This window comes from Xiphias gladius, chromosome 1 (genome assembly GCF_016859285.1).
Source record: "Xiphias gladius isolate SHS-SW01 ecotype Sanya breed wild chromosome 1, ASM1685928v1, whole genome shotgun sequence".
NCBI lineage: Eukaryota > Metazoa > Chordata > Actinopteri > Istiophoriformes > Xiphiidae > Xiphias > Xiphias gladius.
In genome coordinates this window covers 9,281,819-9,304,545 of record NC_053400.1, presented here as the reverse complement: position 1 = coordinate 9,304,545, position 22,727 = coordinate 9,281,819, and the positions used below count along the sequence as shown (strand labels likewise).

Here is a 22,727-nt window from a genome sequence, read left to right as displayed (position 1 = left end):
AGGTGCAGAGCTACTAACAGCTGCTTTACTGGCTGATTTATGATAAATATAATTTATTTCTGTAACAGTCATATTTAATTGTTTTGGTTGACACTGTATGGAGAGGAATGTGTTAATTAGATCAGTCATATCAGGTGAAGTGATTACATTTTTAAATCTAACGTCAGCATCAGGAGTCCATTTATTTTTATTTACAATTTACAGTGCTCAGGTTCTGTTATTGTCATATGTACAGTTGGTTTTATATATACTTTTTCTGGTAGTCGTCTGATAGTGGAGCCTGTGGTCTGACAGTGAATGCACTAATGAGACAGGGGTCCATGTCAGTGATGATGTAGTCGAGTACACTACTCCCAAGAGCTGAACAATATGTGAACCTCCCCAAAGAGTCTCCTTTCACCCGCCACTGAGCATAAACAGACCTAAGGAGCGACCCCCCCCCATTTTGTTCAAAACATGTTCTTGATTGTGTCTGTGGCAAGTGTTGGGGGTGAGGTTTAGAGAGGACTGTCTACAGACGTGGCTGTTGCCAGCAGGATCCACTATGTTGGGCTCACATCCTGTTCTGGTATTTAAATCTTTCATCAGCAGGACATTACCGTGGGCCTGGTAATGTCAGATTTTTCTATCGAGATTTTCAAGAAAGTTTTCATTGTAATAGGGCGACTTAAGGAGGGAGTGTAGGCCGCACACATGTACAGATCATTATCGCATTTGGCAATATTCTTATTTAACTCAAACCAGATGGCTATTGTTGCTTTTTGAATTATTTTTAGGTGAGATGATAAGTCTTCTTTATACCACACAATAATCTCACTCGAATCTCTACCGTGGCATATGTGTTTCTGTTTGAGGAGGATAGTGGTGATATCTTTCTATAGTTTGAAGGAAATTGACTGTCTGTGTTGCTCAGCACCATTTATCTAATAATATGATAATATCTTGACTTTTAATGCTAGAGATCAATTCTGGGTCTGTGCTCTTCAGTCCAAAAGAGAACAGACCCTAAATGTTCCAAGAACCAATAGATAGAGATCTCATTAATAATTAATTTCAAATATAGATCATATATAATGGCAAATAAAGCAGTATGTTCAAATACAAATTCAATTCAATAATGATTCAATACAGAAAGTAGAGAATACAATCAGGAACTATGAAGCAGGCAACAGCCTGTTTTTTTGTTGTTTTTTTTTGTCACTAAGAATCTTAAAGATGAGTTGTAGCAGTTGGTTCACCTCACCTCACCTGTGCATAGGTAAGCTGCATTCAAGGGGCTGGCATAGCTTGACCCATGTCATGTTGTGCTTCTTCACAGTTACTGCATAACCACTGCCTGTCTGATTTATAGTGGGTGGGGGTCTTCCATGTTGGGCTCCGGTTGGCTGGACTGTGCTTTGCTGGACTCTGGTCAGCTGTCCTCTGGTTGGTTGGGCTCTGGTAGACTGGGGCTGTTATAGGCTGGGCTCTGCTGGAATGTGCTTTCCCAGATGGCAGTCTCTTTGTCCTTGGCCAGTGTGGTGTGAGCTGATGTCCATGGATGGGTTGTGGTGGTCCTGTGGTAGAGTGTGGGACTGGAGGCTCTCGATCGGCTGTTGAGCTTCTCAGGTCCTCAGTTAACATCTAGACGTGGTCCTGGTCCATTTGGATGTGGTCATTAGGGTGCTCATATGTCAGAGTAGGGTGATGGGTAATGTTGACCTTGTTTACTGCTGCAAACTCTGCGATCACTTAGGGTGATCACCTTGTTTATATTGTGGATAATGTCCCAGGTGAAGTCTGGAACATTATCCTGCCATTAACCATGGCAGCAGTGTGGCGATGATGAGTTTAGCCCTAGGAAACTCACTGTGTGCTGTCTGAGCCACCTTGATGATGGCCTCTACTGCTCCCTCTCCCTTGTGGTGCTGGTGATTTGTTTCAGTTGTCAGGGTCAACCAAGTGGTCAAGACAGAGGAGTTGGAAGGTTTTTTCAGAGTGAGGACACCAGAATGTCCTCGCTCTGTGATGAGGGAACAGCTTCTTGTGCTTCAGGAATTTGTCATTGGAGGCGATGAGGATTGCAGTTTTAGGGTGCTGGTGACAGGGTGGTACCTGTTCCTCTGTGATTGGCTGTACTCTAGCTGGGCAAGGGGCATTGTGAAAGGCTGGAGGGGCAGTGTTTTACTGTGGGGGGCTGTGTCGTCTGGCCTGTGGTGCTGCATGGTTGCTGGGGCCAGTCTGTGGAGGACTGCGGAGACCAGGCTGTGTCATTTCCTGGCTGTTGGGGACAAAATTCATGTCTGAGAATACATTTGTTTTAAGAGGCACATTCATATTTTCTCTCAACTGTCCAAAAGCAGTATTAGTTTCTTCTTTAAACAGTTTAATTTCATCTTTCAGCCGCTGAATTGTGTCAGACTCCGACCGTTAGTCCTCTTTGATTTCTATTATCTCCAATTCTGGTGTCCTGGGTGTGTGAGGGCTTTTGAAGCAGGCTTTTGGAGGAGTGCTGGAGGCTGTGTGGACATGTGAGGTTGAAGCAGTAATGCTTGGAACTGAAGGCTGGGCAGTGGAATCTGATGGAACTGTAACTCTGGTAGCTGAAGGCCGGGTGTTTGAGTCTGACGGAGCTGTAGGTGCTTTTGGTAAAGGCACAGAGGCCTTTTTCCCCACCAGCGCGAGTTTTCAGTCTGCTGAAGTCTCTTTCAAACTCTTGCAGTTTGTCTGGGACCCTTAAACCATCACTGTGTCTGTGTTGTGAAGAGTGATGTTGAATTTTGGTACAGTATCTGTATGTAGCTGTCAGATGGATTTGTTGCCAGTCATTTTAAGGGCATTATATTGCTCACAGAGAGCATAATGCCAAGCTTCTGGGTGCCCTGTAAAGAACAGCAGGTCTATTATTACTGCTTTGTCACCTTGCCTTTTGAAGTCTTCTCTGAGTGTCTCAGGGTGGCCTCCGAGCAGCTTGCTTCTGTATTTCTTCCTCCCTGCTTCACTGGCCATGTCCTCTGGGTAGGGGATCACCAGACTATCTAGACTCCATCCATCTGGTTGCAGTTGTTTCTAGGTCCACTTTTCCAACTGAGCAAAAAATAACTGCTGTGTTCTCCACTTTCTTCATATACAGAGCTAAGCTGTTTAGCTATGTTTTTTACATAGATGTAAAAGAAGTCCATTTTTAAAAAAATACAAATGTTCCTGCCCTTCAGGACTGTTCTGTTGTTAATCCTTCTTATCCTTGAGTCTTTCATTTTCTCTTTTTTGTTCCTTTACTCCTCATTTTGCTGTCCTTCTTAATAGTTTTGTCCTGGTCTTGGTCTGAGATTCTGTGGCAGTTGGCAGTTGGTAGCTGACAGTTGAGAGTTGGTGCTGTTACCAGATAACTGGCTAGGTAGCTAGCTTCTTCCACAGTTTTGTTTACTGATTTTAGTTTACTGGTTTCTTAGATTGAATTGAAACTTGTCCACTTAGTTCCCAAATTCTTTACGTGTAATTTAATATAAAACTTGCCACTAAACTTGATCTAAAAGCAATTAAAGTGTTTGCTGAAGGATGAGGTCATGTTGTGCTGCTTCTCCTCTCTCTGGTTGTAATGGTTGCTTTCTCTCTCTCTCTTTCCATCACTCTCTTAGGTCTGAAGAGATTTGTGTGTTGTTTGTGGTAAGGCCTAATAAGGTTAGCATTGATAACATTAATGCAACATTTGCCGTGTGGACAGGAGCAATACTCATCTCCATCCTGTTGGCCACATCCAGTCATGATCCCCAGTGTCTGACTGCATTTGCATAGTGTTAAGAGCTTGACTGACCCTGAATTCACTTCACGGACTTATCCATGTCATTACTATAAGTTAGAATTTGTCTTAACTACAGTATCTCCATTTTCACCACTATCTATTTTGAAAAGGACAATTAAATGCAGTTTAGATATTCAGCTGGTTGGTACTACTGCTGTTATTTCCTCTACTTTGTGTTGTCAGCGTGTTTGAATCTTTCAACAGTTACGCCGTGCTAAATGTGAAGTGGCAACACCCTAAAGGGCATGCCTTGCCAGCGGGGTTTTAGGAAAAAATCAGAGCCAACTGCATGCGCATTTCAGACCAGACTTTGTACACCAAAGCAACCTTTTACAGAGCGCCATCTGAAATTACATAAAATTTTCCCCCGATCAGACAACATACATGCTCACACAAACAACAGCGTCCAGCGAACACATGCTGAGAGATAACATAAAAGAACATGAAAGACATGAAAGCGCACATTGATTGTCCCTGTTCGCTTTAACCCAAGCCTCTCTCCCCCAGTGGGCAGGCACGCAGGCAAGCTGGTTGGTAGGCATTCCCTATGTTGTGGCCAAGATTGATAGGCGCGTGTGTGTGTACTGTGTTTGCATGTTGGAGGGAGTGTTGACACTCTCTGTGCCATGGCCCCAGGCCCTCACACATCCAACCAATAGAAAGGGCAGCTCCAAGCAACGCTGGGTTCCCCCTCAGCCCTGCAGCCAGACATGACATTACCTTGGGCAGTGCCTCCCAACAACCTCCCCTGTATACATCACAAAAATCACAATGGGACCATGTGACTACACACACATACACACACACAAAATCTTCGACAGGAGGTCTGTTAATGGCTGACAACAGGCTTCCATTTTGTTCGGCTCAGGAGAGCTTATACAACACATGGATGGACAGACTTAAGGACGAAGAGGGATATCTTTCTCCATTACTCTCTTTTATTTTAATATTTACATTTGATCCCATTCTTGTCTCATTGTTCACTCATTCCCACCAGGTCTTGCAGGGCTTCAAAGTGTGACAGTTTTGGTTGCAAAGTCTCCTGAATTCGAAACTGTGCGATCTGAAAATCAAATCTTGTGTTTCTTGGTTAACTTGTATGGCTACAAATAACTGTCATGGTGCTCCTTTTTTTGGTTAAGAGGGGGGAGGTGATGTTTTGAGGTTTGAGGCCATCAGTGTTACCGCGTAGAAAAGTTTACTTAAAGCAGTTGTGTATCATAGATGGTTATATTTCGTAGGAGTGTTTGTTATGTATTTTTTTTTCAGCAGACATTAAATGTACCTGAATTTGTTAGGTTGGCATTGGGGTCACTGGTGCATATTGATAGTCTGCACATGATGTACTTTCTAATCCAAATAGATGCATGTGACACTGGGCCAATACCACACCTCATTCTGCATGGTGTAGAGGGTTCTAATCTTTGTTTTCTTGTGTCTTTACAAGATGCAACAACAGGAACTGGCGCAGATGAGGCAGCGAGATGCCAACCTTACAGCACTAGCTGCCATTGGACCCCGCAAAAAACGCAAGGTGGATTCACCAGGGGCCACCCCATCAGGGACAGAGGTAAGAACCACATTCACTTAATGGCTATATTGTCTAATTTTTTTGTCCCTATGCAGTTGCTAGTGCTGAATTAATATCTACTATTGACAACACTAGCTTCAACAATAACTGAAGTAAATCTTTCGAACAAAAAAGTGGAATTTCAGTTAAGTTGTGTTTGTCCTGCAAACATAGTACTATAATAGGGAATGTGTTGTAGCACTCGTTATAGTTTCAAGGACAAGCAGAGCAGGATTCATTTGTAATGATGATTTATTGGCATTACATAATGACAACCTACCAACTGGGCTTTCTACGAAGAATACTGTAATCCGAAATGAATGTTTTATTCTCAAATATTTCCTTGCATTATATTTTTTTTGTGTAGGCAGCTTTCAGTGGTAATTTTTCTTGTTCTGTCATCCCTGACTGTGGTAAGTTCAAACATGCAGGGCTGCTAGATGGTATGCAAGAAATGACTCAATGAATATCTGTCTGTAAAACAGAGAATAAGAATTAGAAATGCATAACTGCGGGTAAGGCAGTGGTTTCCAATACCAGTAGCTGGTCAAATAGTTGGAACTCCTCTTAAGCAAACCACTTTAAGAGAAGTTTTTGTTTTAATTTGGGAAATTTTCCTGATCCATGGAATGCTCCATCTTGTCATTTGTCTATAGGTCAAGGTTTATAGTACTCAAAAACTTGATACTTGATAGTTGTAAGATTTTTCTGAAATTATTCACACACGTGCAGTGACCGACTTTCCTCCTAAGACAATTAATTAAAACCCAAAGTTGGCCGTTTTATTGCAGTTTTACACTAGGCAAAATGTTTGCAAATTTTGTTTATCTAATCTGCTTTTCTACCTTTTTGATTTGTCTGCCTGATAGTTATTGTCATGGACTCTTAAGTGGTAAACAGCACATCTTGTTACACCCTTTTTTTTTTCAGATTCAGACACCGACTTAGTTCCTCACTGCGGCCAACCTGACTTTGTCGTCATGGCCAGTTAAACACCCAAACCACTTTAATTACAATTTTATACTTCGCAGACACTGTATGTTTTGCATACAGCACCAGGAACACACAACTTTTCATCCCAAGGTCATATGTGATTGGTCAAAAGAAACTCAGTCAGTAGCAGTGATTTTCTAGATGTCAAATTAAATGATTTTAAAAACTTACCTTGGTCAACCCAAAATTACATTTGTTCGCCCCTTCGAGTTTTTATAGTACAGTAAAAACAAGGCTCAATATTTCAGAGGTGAACACATAATTAAAGTGTTCCGTTTTTTCTAGTTATGTAATATCTTTAAAACGAAATCAAGATGTCAGAATACATAAGAAGACAAAAAAATGGAGATTGGAAATAAAAATAAAACTGTTTTAGAGAGAATAACAGTAACCTCTAAGAGTTTTCTCTTTGGCTGGCTATTCAGTTGTCATTTGGAAAACACTGACACTTGACATATTAAAGGCTCTAATGTTTACCGAGGTGAACAAAATGCAAGAGAATCAGTGTATTAGATACCACTCATTTACTTTTTAAGTGGCCCAGCAAACTTGTTTCTCAATCCCAGTACTTTTGTTTAAATCCCTAATAAAAAAAATTAATCACAAAAACCTTTTTTTCCTATTTTTTGTTATAATATGACTGCAATAACAATGGTAAATGGATGAATAATTGTTTAATTTATTGATTGACCATTGAGAGTTGTCGTATCTTAAACATTTAATTGTGAGTTTTACCTAATAGATTATTATGATTCTAGTAGGATTCCAGTTCAAGTTTAGTATGTTTGTAAGCACATTTGAGAACAACAATTACAAGCACAAACCCCCAAATCAAGAATAGGAAATCAAAGAATAGAAAAGTTAAAGAATAGACATGGTTTTAGACTAATTGATACAGTAGGGTGGAAAGGGTAGTATCATTTTAGCACTGAAATGAAATATAGAATAAACATTATTTGAGATCAGCATAGCCAAAAAACATAAAATAGTGGGAAAAGATTATAAAATATTCTGCATTTGGTTTTACGACAGGAAGCCACTTTAAGAGATTTTGGTTTTCTGTTGGTAATGTACATGGGTTGGTCAATGGGTTACCATCATCCAGCATTTAAATATTCTACTGTTTAAATTACCAAATGAAATTATTCACCACCACAATGGATTTGAAACAAAAGCCATCAAGATGTGATTGAAGTGAAGACTTTCAGCTTTAATTCAAGGGATTTAACAAAAATATTGCATTAGCTGTTTAGGTTCATATTAATTTGTGCAATTACTTTTGAGCCGGTTAATGCAATATTTTTGTTAAACCCCCTTGAATTAAAGCTGAAAGTCTAGGCTTCAATCATATCTTGATGGTTTTGCTTCATCGTGGTGGTGTAGTGAGGCAAAATTATGAAAATTGTGTCGCTGTCCAAATACTTACATAGCTAACTGTATGTGCTCATATTTATAATTTGCCCAGTTGGCCCATATCCCTGATTGACAGAATTCGTTTTCAGATTGTATGTACAACAGAGGTTGTCTGGTGAGGAAGCTGTGAAATGCATTATTGGTAATGCATTATTGGGTTGGCGACACAATGTGCAGCCCTCTGAACGATGTTCTCATGTTTATTCATCTATAAAGTGGGTAAAGATGAACAAATCTGAATTGTCCAATTAGAGTCATGAGCCACTACCTTTCTAGAGGTACCAGGGATTGGGTTTGTTTTGTGGAACAGGTTCTTTGTTGGCCCCCCTCCCCTACAGCTTTAGTTCTAGAGCCATTTTACTCTTGATATCACACATCCTCTTCATGCTTAACCAGTTTAGCATTAGCCAAGTTTAGGAATGTGTCTAATAACCTTCTAATACTATCCACAATCGAAGTCAGCAAACATGGCAAAGATGGTAGGAAATATCTATCTATGTTACAGGGAGAATAGTGACATACTTCCTTGTGACTTGCCCAGTCTGTTCTTAATTAAGCTGAACTGTGTTATTATAAGGAACATCTCCTGTTTGAGGTTCCATAAGCAGTAACTTCAGTATCATATTTCTCCAGTACAGGGTCATACATGAAGTCATGCACAGTTGCTGTACCAAGTCATATTTCCCTTTAGGCATTGGAATCATTTGAATTCCACATATTCATCTGTAAATATGATGAATCTAAAATAAGCCTGAATTTTGAATGTCAATTGGTCATTTTAATAACTTACTTATCGAGTTGCATCTTCACATCCTTCGCTTAGCAGCAATATGCTGCAGAGGAGCATAGTAATGTACCCGGTAAAAAAAGCATAAATAACAAAATAAAAGCATTACTTCTGGTCCTTGAGTGCAGTGCCAACCTCTTTCAGAATGTTTTACCCTGATGGGTATTAGCCTGCTGCATTAAAAAAAAAAGCTTTCTCAAACTGCTTTCCCAAATGCAGTTATACAACATAAACATGAATATACATTATGCTGGAGTTGCTGTCTTTTTTTTTCTATTTTTTTCTCCTTTTTTAATGTCCTGTTCATGTTTAATTAGAGGGGCATAATGAAGTGAAGTCACAGTGTGCCCCTCCTCTGGAGTGATTGCAGAGGGGGCGGAGGAGGAATCTTAACTTATTTTCACTTCGTTTTCACCTCCTCACATTTCTTCATTTCACATGGGCTGGAAGCGCCTGCAGCGTTCTCTTTCCCTTCTCCAGAGCAAAGTGAATGTGACTTTTCTAAGGGGGTCACAGGATGCCTGGAGGCCTGTGGGTGTTACTGGACTGTTGCCTGCTCTTAGCTTCACTGAGGGGCTTGTCATAGATTTCATCTCCACAGAAATGAGCCGGGGGGCCCTGGCCAGGAGCACAAGCAGCCAACGTTATGAAGGGCCCATGCTGATTATTTCCCTCTGACATCGCATCCTGAGCTTTCCGCATTAATCCCAGACAAAGGCAGCCCTTCAGTGCTGTGCCAGAGCTCAAATTAGGAGCCAGATAATGGCCTTGTTGAGATCCTGCTCTGTTCACTGAGAGGCAAAGCTCCCGTTGAAATCCTCCTCTTCAATATTCCTTCCCTCCTGCTTGTATTTTCCCTTGTCAGACAACCTTTCCACCATGTTCGGACTGTAACGGAATTCAGGTGACACACAATTTCATTCCACCCCCCACCCACCCATTCACCCACCTTTAATTTGATGGTGGCTTGGCCGGGCTTGGGACTGTGCCTGGATGTGGATCGCCACGGGCTGTGAAACTGATAGCCAGTCAAGACTGGAGTGTCTGTCTCCAGCCTGATCTAGTCTGCAGGAGGGAACAAAGGGGGCCTTACAGGGCTCCACAGGGTGGATTAGTTCCAAGGAGCCCATGGCTGGGGCTGTTGGCTGGTTTGCTGGAAGAGGGCCTGCTGTGGCCCCAGTGGTGGGTCACTGCACAGCCACAAACACCAAAAACCCCCCTCCAGCTTACTACTCCCCATCCTACAGCCCTAACCCTCCAATCAGCACACATTGGATTTTGAAGTGCAGCACAAAAAAGTCAAGGGTGAGATATCTTGAATAAGGTGGAGGAATGAGGAGCTGGGACAAAAGGCAGCTGAAGGTGGATGGAAATGTGACGAAGGCACAAATGACCATTGCCCTCGAGATATTACCTTGAAGATGTGGACACTAATACTTTAATGCCTGATTATAAAGCGTTAAGCTATTGAAAAAGGAAATCTTAATTCTATGTTTTCTTGTTGGGCACCAAAACCAATACGCCTCTATGGAAAATGCACAAATTAAATGTATGTCACGGCTAGATTCTAATTTTTCTTTAATTCTTTGGATTTTGCTGCTCAAATGTTAGCATTTATATAGTGCTGCTGCAACTGAACAGCAATTCCAACTCAACAGTTACAAGTGGAAACAGTTTAGGTATACATAGGTTGACTGTATAAAATCTCCAGTCCTGTGCTCCTCTCTAGCCACATCAGTTATTGTATATTGTATGTAGAAGAGATAAAGATGGATTTTAGCTCAGTGTATCAGGGATGAGAAACAGTTTGTCAAATAGAGCTACATTCACAATGATTGTTCCATCACCCTCTCTATATTTAGTCCTTTCACACTTTTAACATGATGTGACTGTTACTTTTTACTGTTTCATTTCCCTCCATTGATTTTTGTGTGTTATGATCTCTTCTTTTCACATTTGGTGCATCTTGACTAAATTGTGTTGCTACAGTAACTTACGAAAGACAGAGACTCTTCAGTACATGTAGGGTTAGCACTAAGGGTTCTGCGATATAAAATTTGCCTTGACGCTCAATGTCCTGCAGTGTTAAACATGCTCTGAGCTTTGAAACATCCTTGACACATTTACGAGCACAGAGTTATCATCCAGGCACTTACGCCATTTATCACATCAAAGGAAGAGCTTTGTTTGTTGACGTAAAAACGACAATAGCAGCTAAATTGCCCTGGTTTGGACAGCCACACTGCCTTCCTCCTATCTGTCTTGACCAGGCGCAATGCAAGGGACAAAGGTAGGCAAGCGATTTAATAGTGAGCACAGTCTATTTTTCTATTTGAATTCATTTCACCTTCTTTCTTTGAGGCTGTAGATCAGAAAGAAGGAGTGAGGCAATAGAGTGAGAGGCATGGGGAGAGAGGGGGAAAAGCACAAGGAAAACTGATGCCCTTTCCTCCAGCTAAATTAACAGGAATCACGTGGAAAACAATCTGAGTCTCCAATGAAGGAGGGGGGGGGGACCATTAAAATTAGCCCCAAGCTATGGACTGCACCCAATATCACTAAAGCTGCACTCACTACAGATGTGGAGGCTGGCTTACAGGCAAACTATGCTCTGTTCTATAGCTACAATTAAAATCAACCTCGCTGCCAAAAAATAGGAGGGGGAAAGAGGGGGTAGAAAGGCAGACATGGAACATCAAAGACAGATTGAAATGTGTAGTCAGTAATAAGAGTGGTCTCCAAGCCCCGAGGTTCTCCACGGTCCCCTTGTTAATGAGAAATTTTGACCTCTGGTTTGTAAGTTAAACTTGTAATCTCGGTTAATGAAGTAAATCAATCCCAACTCGGGAGTGTTCAGTGTCTCTCCCTTTGCTCTCTCCCCGACAACATCCCCTCTGTCCTTCTCTCTTGTGCTCTCTCCTTCTCCTTCTCCACCTCCTCTTCCTGCGTCCCTCCCAATGTGCCGCCTGGGAGTAAAACGGCCAGGTCTTCAACCAGACAAACAGGAAACTCACAGACCACAAGGGTTCCGGAGCCAGAGGGGCGCATAAGGACTCAGAGGACTAGGACCAACCAGGCTGTTTGGTTAAGAAGGAGATGGCCAACTGAAAGCTAGTAGAGGGGACACTGTGGAGGAAACCACTAACTCCTCCTCCCCCTGTCTCCTCTTCCTTTCCGTCTTTTCCCCTTCTCTATCCAGAGTGTGTTGGGAATAGTATTTGGTTAAAAAGTCATGCCTGGTTGCTGGTAGAGTGGCAGTAATGTGCGAGTACACAATACTCACTACAACCTCCTCCCGCATCTCTCTTTCTCCTACTTTCCTCTTACTCCGCTTCTTGTCCAAACCATATACACATTGGGTACTTTTAGTGGAAAAGACAGCTAACTTAACCTTTCTTTTTTTTAGTTTCCTTAAACATTTGGAGGCCCATTTCTGCTCTATAGAGGCTTCAGTTAAATTGTATGGGTGCATTGATATTAATCCCTGATTAGCTGTTGCATTTATAAATTTATTTCACCACTAAAGAAATGCAGAATGGAATATGAGGTAGACTGAAATGACTTCAGCTTGACTTAGATCAGTCTGTAATGAAACATAAGGATTCCTGTGTGGGTTCCTCTTCTCTATATACACTCACTGAGCACTTTATTAGGAACACCATACTAATACTGGGTAGGGCGTCCCTTCGCTCTGAAAGCAGCCTCAGTTCTTTGTGGCATGGATTCCACAAGATGTTGGAAACATTCTTTTGCACGATTGCATCACGTCATTTTTGCAAATTTGTCAGCTTCACATTCATGCAGGTAATCTCCTGTTCTCTCACATCACAAATGTGTTCTATTTGATTCAGATCTCGTGACTGGGGAGGCCACTGAAGTTCACTTAACTTATTGTCATGTTTATGAAACCATTTTGAGACGACTTTTGTTTTGTGACGTGGTGCATTATCTTGTTGGAAGTGGCCATTAGAAGATGGTAAATTGTGTCGAAACAATAATACTCAGATAGGCTGTAGCATTCAAACGATGATTGATTGGTATTAAGGAGCCAAAAGTGTGCCAAGAAAACATTCCAGACACCATGAAACCACCACCAGCAGCCTGGACTGTTGACAGAAGGAAGGTTGGGCCCACGGATTCATGCTGTTGACGCCAAATTCTGACCCTACCATCTGCATGCCTCAGCAGAAATTCAGATTCATCTGGCCATTCTCCTCTGGCCTCTCTCATCAACAAAGTGTTTCCATTCACAGAACTACCTCTCACTGGATATTTTTTGTTTTTCACACCTTTCTGAGTAAACTCTAGAGACTGTTGTGCTTGAAAATACCAGGAGATCAGCAGTTTCAGAAACACTGAAACCAACCCGTTGGGCACCAACAATCATTCAGTTAAAGTCACTGAGATCACATTTTTTCCCCATTCTGATGTTTGATGTGAACATTAACTGATTCTCCTGATCTGTCACTGGATGATTTTATATATAGCACTGCTGCCACATTATAGGGTGATTGGGTAATTGCATGAATAAGCTGGTCTACAGGTGTTCCTAATAAAGTTCTTGGTGAGTGTACTACATAAATATGATTAAAGAGGGCACAGAAAGGCAGCTATTAGTTTCATAATGTCAAGAAGATTGTAATATTAGTTTAACTTTATGTCTCAAGGCAATTGTGTATTTCTAGCGAGGACACAAAGGAGACAGAGTCGAGTCTTCAGAATGGTTACAGGGGCTCCTTGGCCGGATGCCATGCGTTCTTAGAACTTTAACACATTGCACTTTGCCAGTTTTCTCCTCCCCTGCACAATGCAGAGCATTGTGGTACCCACCAGTGGTTAATGCACTATAGACTATGGGTTAAAGCGTTTAAAGGCAGCTATAGCATTAGTGTGAAAAGATAAATACATTTATTTTTTCTTCAGTTATGTGGAATACATTTATCCACATCCATTTAAATCTGTACTGAAACACCTTGTACAAAATATGAAACACGTCATAAATAGATCCAAATATGACTTAAGATACCTGAAACTGATGCAATTTCAACTGAACCTAACAATAGGATTAAATTACAGTTACATAATACTGAATATACAGTATATTATATATTATCAATTAGAGTCACATACTGGAAGAATGTCACAATATGTTAAGTACTACAACACAAAGTGTAACAAGCTTGTTGCAAATGTTAATCAATTGCTTTTACCAATGATAATTGATAGAAATCCGAAAAATGAGATAAACTCATATGGCATATGGATTAAGGAATCCTCTGCCTAAATAGACAGGGCAATGTAGCAGGACATGGAAAGATGAGATCTGGAGCACACAATTATAGTAAGAGCTGTAAAAAGGTGCAGCAACGGGTGTTTCAAGATAAAGCATACAGTATGTTGGAAGTAAGGGATCAATAAAGAAGTAAATCAAAGCTGAAACTTCAAATAACGTCAACTTCCAATTAAATGTCAACATGAATAGTAAATGCTAATGCAAACAAGACTAATTCTATAGCCACGCTAGCAGCTCTGTGAGTCTTAGGTACAGCAGTGCTTTGAGCTAAATGCTTATATCACAATGCTAACATGCTGATGTTTAGCAGGTATAATGTTTACCATATTCACCATCTTAGTTTAGAGTGTTAGCATGCTGACATTTACTAATTAACACTAAACACAAAGTACAGGAGAAGTCAGGAGGTCATTCAAATTAGTCAGGACAGCAAAAAACTGATCAGAGCAGTATTAGAGAGCATAGTGTTTTGGTGCTATGGAGGATACGAGAACAACAGTCCGTGGGCACATGCCGAAATCAACTGCATGTTGGCACCTTGGGGGGAGGCTTCACCATAGGAAAGCCATGTCACCAGTATAGCTATGCCTACGTTGTTACTACATCAACCCATGCAGATAGGTTGGTGATGTCTGGACACACAATTCCAATCTGATCACTTGCAAAAAACAGTGGGGACAGTCTGTCCTAAAGATCTGATCTAAGAAACAAATCAGATTTGCCCGTAGTCTCAACAAAGTCTAAAAGACCGGCATTGCCATCCATAGAGCCATACTGCTAACATGGATAAAAAGCACATTTTTCTAAAAAATATACTGGGCAGTTTAAGAAACAGAAACTTGATATGTAATCAAATGTTTTTCATGTTTTGTGTACACTACAGTATGTCTTAAAATATATTATGGCTTTTAATGAGTTGTTAATACATTTGCAAATTGTTTTACCATTCAAATTAAAATCTTCAAGGAGAGGACACAAGACGTAGACAAATGGTGTTCAGAATGTTTGTATTTAAGAAAATCTCTGAATAGCCTTTTTGTTCTACTGTCTCTGTCCACTCTGTCCAACCAGTCAGTTCTTGACACTGCACATAAACTGAAATACTGTATGTATAGAATGAGAGAACAAAATAGATCCTGGTAACTACAGTATATGGCATACTAAATATATGGTAACTGTCCACAAGACTCAGCATCACTAGCTTTAATCCCTTCATTCACTTAAAGTTGCTGAAAGGGCTTACACACACACACAGACACACAGACACACACACACACACACACACACACACACACACACACACACACACACACACACACACACACACACACACACACACACACACACACAGGCAGTCCATGTTCCACCACCCAGGTCATTCAGGCTAAAGTTTATAGCAAGTCACAATTAGAAATAAGACAGTAAATAAACATTGTCAGTGATGGAGAGAGGATTCCTACATCTTATAGGTAGTTCCACCATATGCCAGTCAGACCATGAAAGAATATATATAGAATATAAAATAGCATATATAATTCACAGATTCTATAAGGTTATCTGATACAGTTGTATTATACACTGATAAATCAGTGGATATTGATAAATTGTATTTAACTGACGGTGCGCCATTCCAAACTAGAAAATCAGTCTGCATGACCAAAATAAATCTCAAGTCACCTTCAAAAGACAAAACATTACACACTTACACTAAAGCCTAAAAAAAAAAAACTGGTTAGAACCATTTTTTGATTAAAACATTTATTACATTTTCATGCTTTTGACAGCATTTGTAAACCTTTTCATATAGATAGCTAAAGGGGATCTGGGCTAGTTATCTTATGAACTTAACTTCAACGAACAGGTTTGGGGCCGCTTTTGACTGTCTTATAATTTAAGCATCCTGATCTTACAGAGAATTTGATTAAAATTCTGTTTCATTCTATGTTAGAACTCCCTCCTGAAAATGTTGTAATGTTTGTTTTTTTTTCACTGTTGAAGGACTGGTTTAATGCCGTAGACAGTTTGAAGTTCAGGACGGCCTCATGGTCTACACAGTGGTCTACGGTTTCAACCGTGGGCTTCTACTAAAACTGGTATGCCCATCTAGGGCAGGTCGAGTCACAAGAATACAATAGTTAAGCTCAAGCTAAAAAAAATCCTTAAAATTATTGAATCCTGCCTCACGAATATACAGTCCATTCAACAATTATTTTAAATGAAGTTGATGCAGACCATTTTTGAATAATTCCTAAATAACCTTTACATTTATAAATGTACATAAAAATACACGTCAGTATTAACACTTTAATCTCCTTATTTAGATAAGAAGCTCCTATATATCCATATTCATGGAAAAGTAGTGATCCCCCTCATTTCTGCCTTTAAAACTTTGCCCTGAAATAATGGTTAAATATACAGTTTTGACAACAAAGTTGAGCCCCAGGCACTTAAAAGATACCCATCTTAAAGAAATTAATTACCTCCCTTGTTAATCTTGATATAATTAAATTTCTGAAGAATGAAATTCGCTGCCTCCCCCCCTTCCACCTCGCTGCTATGGAGGCGGGTCGATTATGGCTGGCTCTCTAGCTAGCCTGCTGGCCAGGGACATGGGGACAGCCTAACACCCTGGGCCCCATGCTGTGCTATACCGCACAGTGCAAACCCACTCTCCTCATCCTACGCCTTCACCACATAGGGACAGGCAAAGAAAACGCCTCGATCACTGAGTTTCCATTCTGTGCCTCTATCCTGGAGGAGATGGAAACTCTGGGCCTCCAAATTCTTATTCGTAGCATGTGATAATGTTGTTGAACGACTTGAGAGTTTTAGAGCCCGGGTGCTGCTAATGAAGTTGTCAACACAGAGCCTCTGAAACTTACATGTAGGAGCCCTGGAGAGACCGGAGAGCTCTTTCTGTTATGGCTCACTTAAGAAACTCCTGTGTCTTTGTGTGACTTACTGTCGTTATATATAGGACCTCCTGCAATGCTGTTAGATTTAACTCTGATTGTTTTCAGAGAGTAGTGCATTTTCTTGTCGCTGTGTGTTTAAGTTTGTTTTCCTTTGACTTTAAGTTTTATGTCAGCTCCATTGTCAGCTGTCAAGGTTTGAGCCCGAGGAAAGAATGGAGAAAAAGCTGGAAAAGATCTTTCATTAGGTGCTGGCAGGGGGGCAGAAGAATGCCAAGGAGGGTGGATGAGAGGTGGTAATATGTATGGAGTAGGCAAAATACTACAACTAGATTGCAGAAATGCCAACATAGAGAGTAGTTTGAGTTTTCCAGAATCTGATTCAGGACTTTTCATCTTGGAGGTGTATAGCTTGCATCCTGTAAGCAGCAGTTCTCTGCTTAAAACTCAACAGTAAATAATTGAGCACCATCTGTACATTTACTGCATCATAACTGATCCGTAGCAGGTTGCATTTTTAATTTTTCTGTCAAAAAGAGGATTTTATGTAACCTACACGCATTCTTTTGCAGTAGGTCTCCCTCTTGACTATTTACTTTGATGTCTTTAATAATGAATGTGGGAATGTCATTGGAAGTGAACCTTTGGTATTTCAATAATAGTATACAGTGATAAAAGGTAGAACAAAGTATGTGTAAGTGATGCAAAGCCATACAAAAAACCTGAAGTGCCATTCAACAAATGTAGTGAATATTTCAAATGTCTATTGATTGATCATGTATGATAGAAAAATATTAATTGTGTATACCAAAAATATATAACCACTCACATAACCCAGCAACAGATGACAGTGTAATTGTAAAGCACAAATGTAAATTGCAAATGTATATTTGTTTTTATTAGCGATAGCCAAAGTTTTTGCTTTCTGGCGACACTGTTAAGTTTAAATTCAGATTATTTTTCTAGTGAATATATCAGTGAGTTGATCATTCCCACCCCTAAAAACTACTGCTGTTAACTCCCCTCATTATTCCCCTCTTTAAGCTTTTTACTGCAGGCCCCAGAAGTTCCTTTTTCTCTCACTCTCCCACTGGGAGAGGTCCTGCTTTGGCTTTCAGTTACACTTGAGCTACCCCTCATAACCTGGACCAACCACCAGCTACTTTACTCAGCAGAGATGGTCCATGTAAATGGGTTGCTCAAATGATACAGTTCGTATCTGTCATTCAATCTAAAGACCATTTATTTCATTGTTTTGCACAAAAATATTGTTGTGATAGTGTCCTCTATTTTGTCTTTTAACAGAAAAACAGAACATCTAAAATTAGCTTCAGAAAATGGTGAAAGAGAACAAACAAAGCGATCCATTAGTGAGGATGGGTTATTGGCTGACTTGCCTCTTCTCATGGCGGCCCATTAAAAGTGGTAATGTCTGCCTGCAGCAGTGCCTGGGGAAGAAGAAGGAGGCCATGGAAGGCATATTTCACATGCATCAGACACTGGAATTAAATAGACCAATGTTCCCTAAAAAGACTGAAGTACATCTCTTTCTGATGTGCGTCCCGGGCAAAAATTCATTGATCTTAGAATGTCCCTTGGCAATTATAAAATATTAAATCCAAGTCGCACTTTTCCTCGCTTTTCACTGCTTTCCATTTGACCAATTTAGAAAAAAAGTTAGAAATGGATGGCCATGAAAAAAAGGCGCTGATAATAAAGACTGTGCCCACTTTTAGATATCTTTTATTATGTTTCTGTATTGTTTTTGCAGAACATCTCAGCTCATTAAATGGGATGAGGTCCCAGCAAAGCAGAGAGTGCCAGAAACAAGCCTTGTATGACATCATGATCCTTATTTCTGATCACAAGGTCGTCTGAGCTGCTGATGCCTGTTTCAGCAGTCTGGGGATGACAAATATTTGTCAGCTGCTTTCCATTAGGTTTGTGGCCCTGGTGCTCGCCTTCCTGGCCCCTTTATGTCCCTCGGAGATTACAGAGGGGTCCACAGTTAATTGCCCAAATCATTACATTTAACATATATCTCAATAAATATAATCAGAAAGCTGTTTGACAAGGTACACAGTTCATTAAGTGTCCTTGCTTGTTTGTCGTTTCCCTAATTAAGATTTAGAATCGATCATTGAGTGTGTAATGTACAGTGTAGCTCAGCTTGCACAGGGAGTCTCTCTGCTCAAACGAAAAGGAATTGCATCCGCTTGCTAAAGCTTTACCATTTAGCACACTGACTGCAATGGGAATTAGACATCCTGTGTTAATTAGGGAGGCCAATTAACTGTGAAATTCAGGCGTTTTTGACAAATAATCTCAGCAGAATTCAGACATCACCATGCACATGAATGTTATCAGTCCTGAATGGGGAGAGGATAAAGGCTACTGGCTCCACTGCTGTTTTATATGTGTTGCTGAAAATGTTGTGTCCTCCCATTGCTGTCAGTGAGCATGTAGTCTATTGAGTGTACTAAGCCACTGAATAATGATACACTAAGTCAGTGTTGTCTGAGAGAAAAATAATTGTGACAACCACAGATTCCTGCTAATTTCAAGCGGTGCATTATGAGCTATGGCTCTGGTTTGGCCTCTAAAAAGCAGAACAACGATGTTGCATTTGGCCGTGCTTGTCAGAGCAGCTGCCCAACACTTGACCTCTATTCGCTTTTCCCGAAACAAAGAATTGGCATCACCAGAGAGCCTCAATGTTTCTGTGTCTCTCATTCCCGTTTTGATTCATGATCACATGTATTTTTTAGATTGCATAAATTATGTATTTGTTGGACTAATGAACGCCCTCCACTGATAGAACTTTGGAAGACTTGTGAATAGCCAGATATGGTCTCTATCACCCACATCAGTATTCTGATTACATGTCATGGCAGCTCTGAGCAATAAATGTGGTTTGGCTGAAAAAGACACGCCCGGCCTTTTGGAGAGATTTTTATATACAAATACAACGAGGTCCAGAGAGCCACAAAATGTAAACATACCTCCTCGGCTGGTCTGTGTCACTACACACCACTTCTTTGTTGTATGTGTGCAGTAATGCGTGTGTGTGGTCTGACTTGTTGACAACTATAAAAGAGGTCCCTGCTGTCTTTATTACCTGTCCGACCTATCCCAACTGCTTTGTTCCTGCAATTCATAGAAACACATTTAGCCTTGCTTCTGTTGGCGCTTTCTGTTCAGTTGGAGTCTAATAGAAAGCCACCATTTCGACATGGAAGGCAATGGCTGTGGGTGTACACTGAAGCTGTTTGGATACCAGGCAGCGCCGGAGGTGTGTTTGCTGGGCGCCGGTAGGCAACTCCTGCAGCTGCCCGCCTCAGGTTCAGGAAGAATTGAGTACTTCCTTTTACAAGATGTGTAATTATTATGGCAGAAAAGGGTGTGGATTTAAACCGAGTCAATATGTAGATAAGCGTTATACACACACACACAGCTGCCTGGAAAATGATGCTGTTGTATGTGTTATAATAAAGCAGGTTGCCAAAATGCTGTGCAGGTAGAAAGGAAGCCTTCTGGGCCTGTGGAAGAGGAATCTGATGGGAGGACTGAGGCCTCCAGGAACGTGCCAGCAAAACTGTAATGGAGAACTCCTTAACTGAGTCCAAATTTAGCAATACTGCTTACCATTCTTACCCCCAACCCACCGCAGATTCCTAATTGACAGCATATGATGTGATTTTGATTCTGACCTTGCTGTGCCAAATGTACCATGTTGTGGAATAACTAGACTTCTCTGTTTTTCAGATGAACTAGTAGTAATGGTAGTATAAGTAGTGTACTTATATTAAAGTTGAACTAACATCATAAATGCACAGAATGGTAAAGGAAACATTTATTTCTGAAAAGCTGTAAAAACTCTGTCAGCCTCTCAGTCTGTCAGCTCAACAGTGACACTGAGGGTCAGAAATGTACACAGAAGCTCTCTTTAAAAAAAAAAAAAAAAAATCCTCCAGTAAAGTTTTGGTTCATCTTTCTGGGCCATCTATATAAAACATGAAATTCTACACTTTCCCCAGAAGAGCCTGGATTTTAATCAGACCTGCTCTTCAGACAGCAGTTTTCCTGCCTCTCATGCTTCGCAGGCGTCACATCAGGTGCATGGGGACCAGTGACAGCGGTGCTGGAACTGAGCCTGTGGTGGCTAAATGATGTCAAAAATGGGCCCATTTATGTCAATTTGAGATCAAGGACCAATTCATAGTGTGAACCACCACCGTAAATGTGCTTTCTTATCTCTTCCATCTGCATATCTACTGTGGCCCCTTGGTGCGTTAGTTTTCTTGTAAGTGAAATGTGTGACTGCTCATATGAGGATTTATGTGAAGACTGACAGTTCGGCATACTGAGTCTGCCGAGTAGCGGGATCCGTCGTGCTGCCGTTTGGTCTCTTATCTGATTCTCAAGTCAGTGTCTGTTAGTGCTCGGGTTCTGTGTTATCCGATGCCATGCTATTTTGCTAGCTTGCTCTTTTCCCTAATTAGGCCGTTTGCAGGATGCGTTCCACTTAGTGTGGTCATTTATGTTCGATACCAGTCTGAACTGATAGGCTATTGTTAACTGGTTGTTCCTATTTGGAACGTTTCGAAAACACATCAAAGGGCGGACCACAAGCCTCATTTGGCAACTTCTCCCAGCTATCCATCGGCTGCAAAACACCCCAGTGCCTTGATTATTAACTCAGTCACCACCCTCTCATTCAACCGGAATTAAAAATTAAAATCCAGCAGAAATGACAGTGCCACACCATTGAAAGTAAAGTGTGCAAAACCAACAAGGGCTCATTAGTGAGTAGTTCTGAAGACAAGCATTCTGACTTGAGACTCATTACACTTCTCCTATTTTAACTCTAATTGGGTTCATTTTATATATGAAACGCCTTGAATATTTAATGTTGAAAAAGTTCTACTTCTGATTCTTTATGTAGCCAAAGACACTTGGCCCGCATTAATTGTCCAGGTTATCAGGCAGGCTGTTAGCAGTTTCTCACTTACTCTTGCTCTCTCCATAGAAAACACCAAAGAGGAAAGACACTGAGCACATTGCTTGGTAGGTTATTGATTGGATCATGATCTTCAGATAAATAAAGCTGATTTATAAATCACAATAACAACAACAACAAAAACATCATCTGGATTGTTGTGATATTAGCTGCTGCACTGTTGTACTATTCTGATTGTAGACAATAGGACTTTTTATTCATTTAATAGCCAGTAATAACCAATATGTGAACACAATTTTATTACACACAATCCTAAGTGGTGTTGCCAACTTAAGCTACAAAGACACAGCTAATAAAGCCTTTGCACTATTTAACAAGTTGTTCAGCTAGCCAGGCTTAGAGCATTTTAATTAAATAGATTAAAAACAATGTTATGATTTCTTTCTCTGCTTGCCTTCACACAATCTTTTGTTTCTCTCAGGTTGAAAAGAAAGAGAGAGGGGGGAAAAAAGCAAGATTGTGTTTCCAGGCAGGAAAGTTTGAAGTTCTTTGTTTGGAAGCGAGGTTCCGGGTGCAGCACACTGTTTAGCTTGGTGACCCTGTGACTGTCTTCTGAGGAATTGTATGAGCAGCCCTGCAGAATAGTGCTCCAGGCTCAGCTTTCATCTTAGCAGTAACCTGTGGACTTTGAAACTCATGGCGATGGAATTGCAGCTTTGTCAGTACACTACTAATTAGAAAATTCCTGACCTCGAGCAAGATGTTTTAATTATGTGTTGTGTCAACGAGTTTGCAGATTTAATCCAACGTTGATACACACTCAAGTGTGCAAACTGTGTCGCACATTGTTGTAGACCAAGTGAAATGGTGAAGGGGCATTTTGCTTCATCTTTCTCTGCCCCATGTAACCTTTTGCCTTTCCTGCACCATATTTGTTAAGAGCCATCACATGCTTAAGTAGCCAAATTAGACGTAGAGTTAATGTGTTAGCTCATGAAAAAGCTGGTCTGATTTGCCT

At 40.7% G+C, this 22,727-nt stretch overlaps 1 protein-coding gene across 1 annotated transcript in view; it reads left to right on the top strand.

Moving 5' to 3' along the window:
* Positions 1–22,727, top strand: part of LOC120788586 (transcription initiation factor TFIID subunit 4-like) — a 93,042-nt gene that overhangs the window by 62,409 nt on the left and 7,906 nt on the right. Inside the window, exon 13 of the mRNA XM_040124465.1 lies at positions 5,229–5,351. Within this exon, the coding sequence (XP_039980399.1) occupies positions 5,229–5,351 (123 nt within the window). The remainder of the gene's footprint in view (positions 1–5,228; positions 5,352–22,727) is intronic.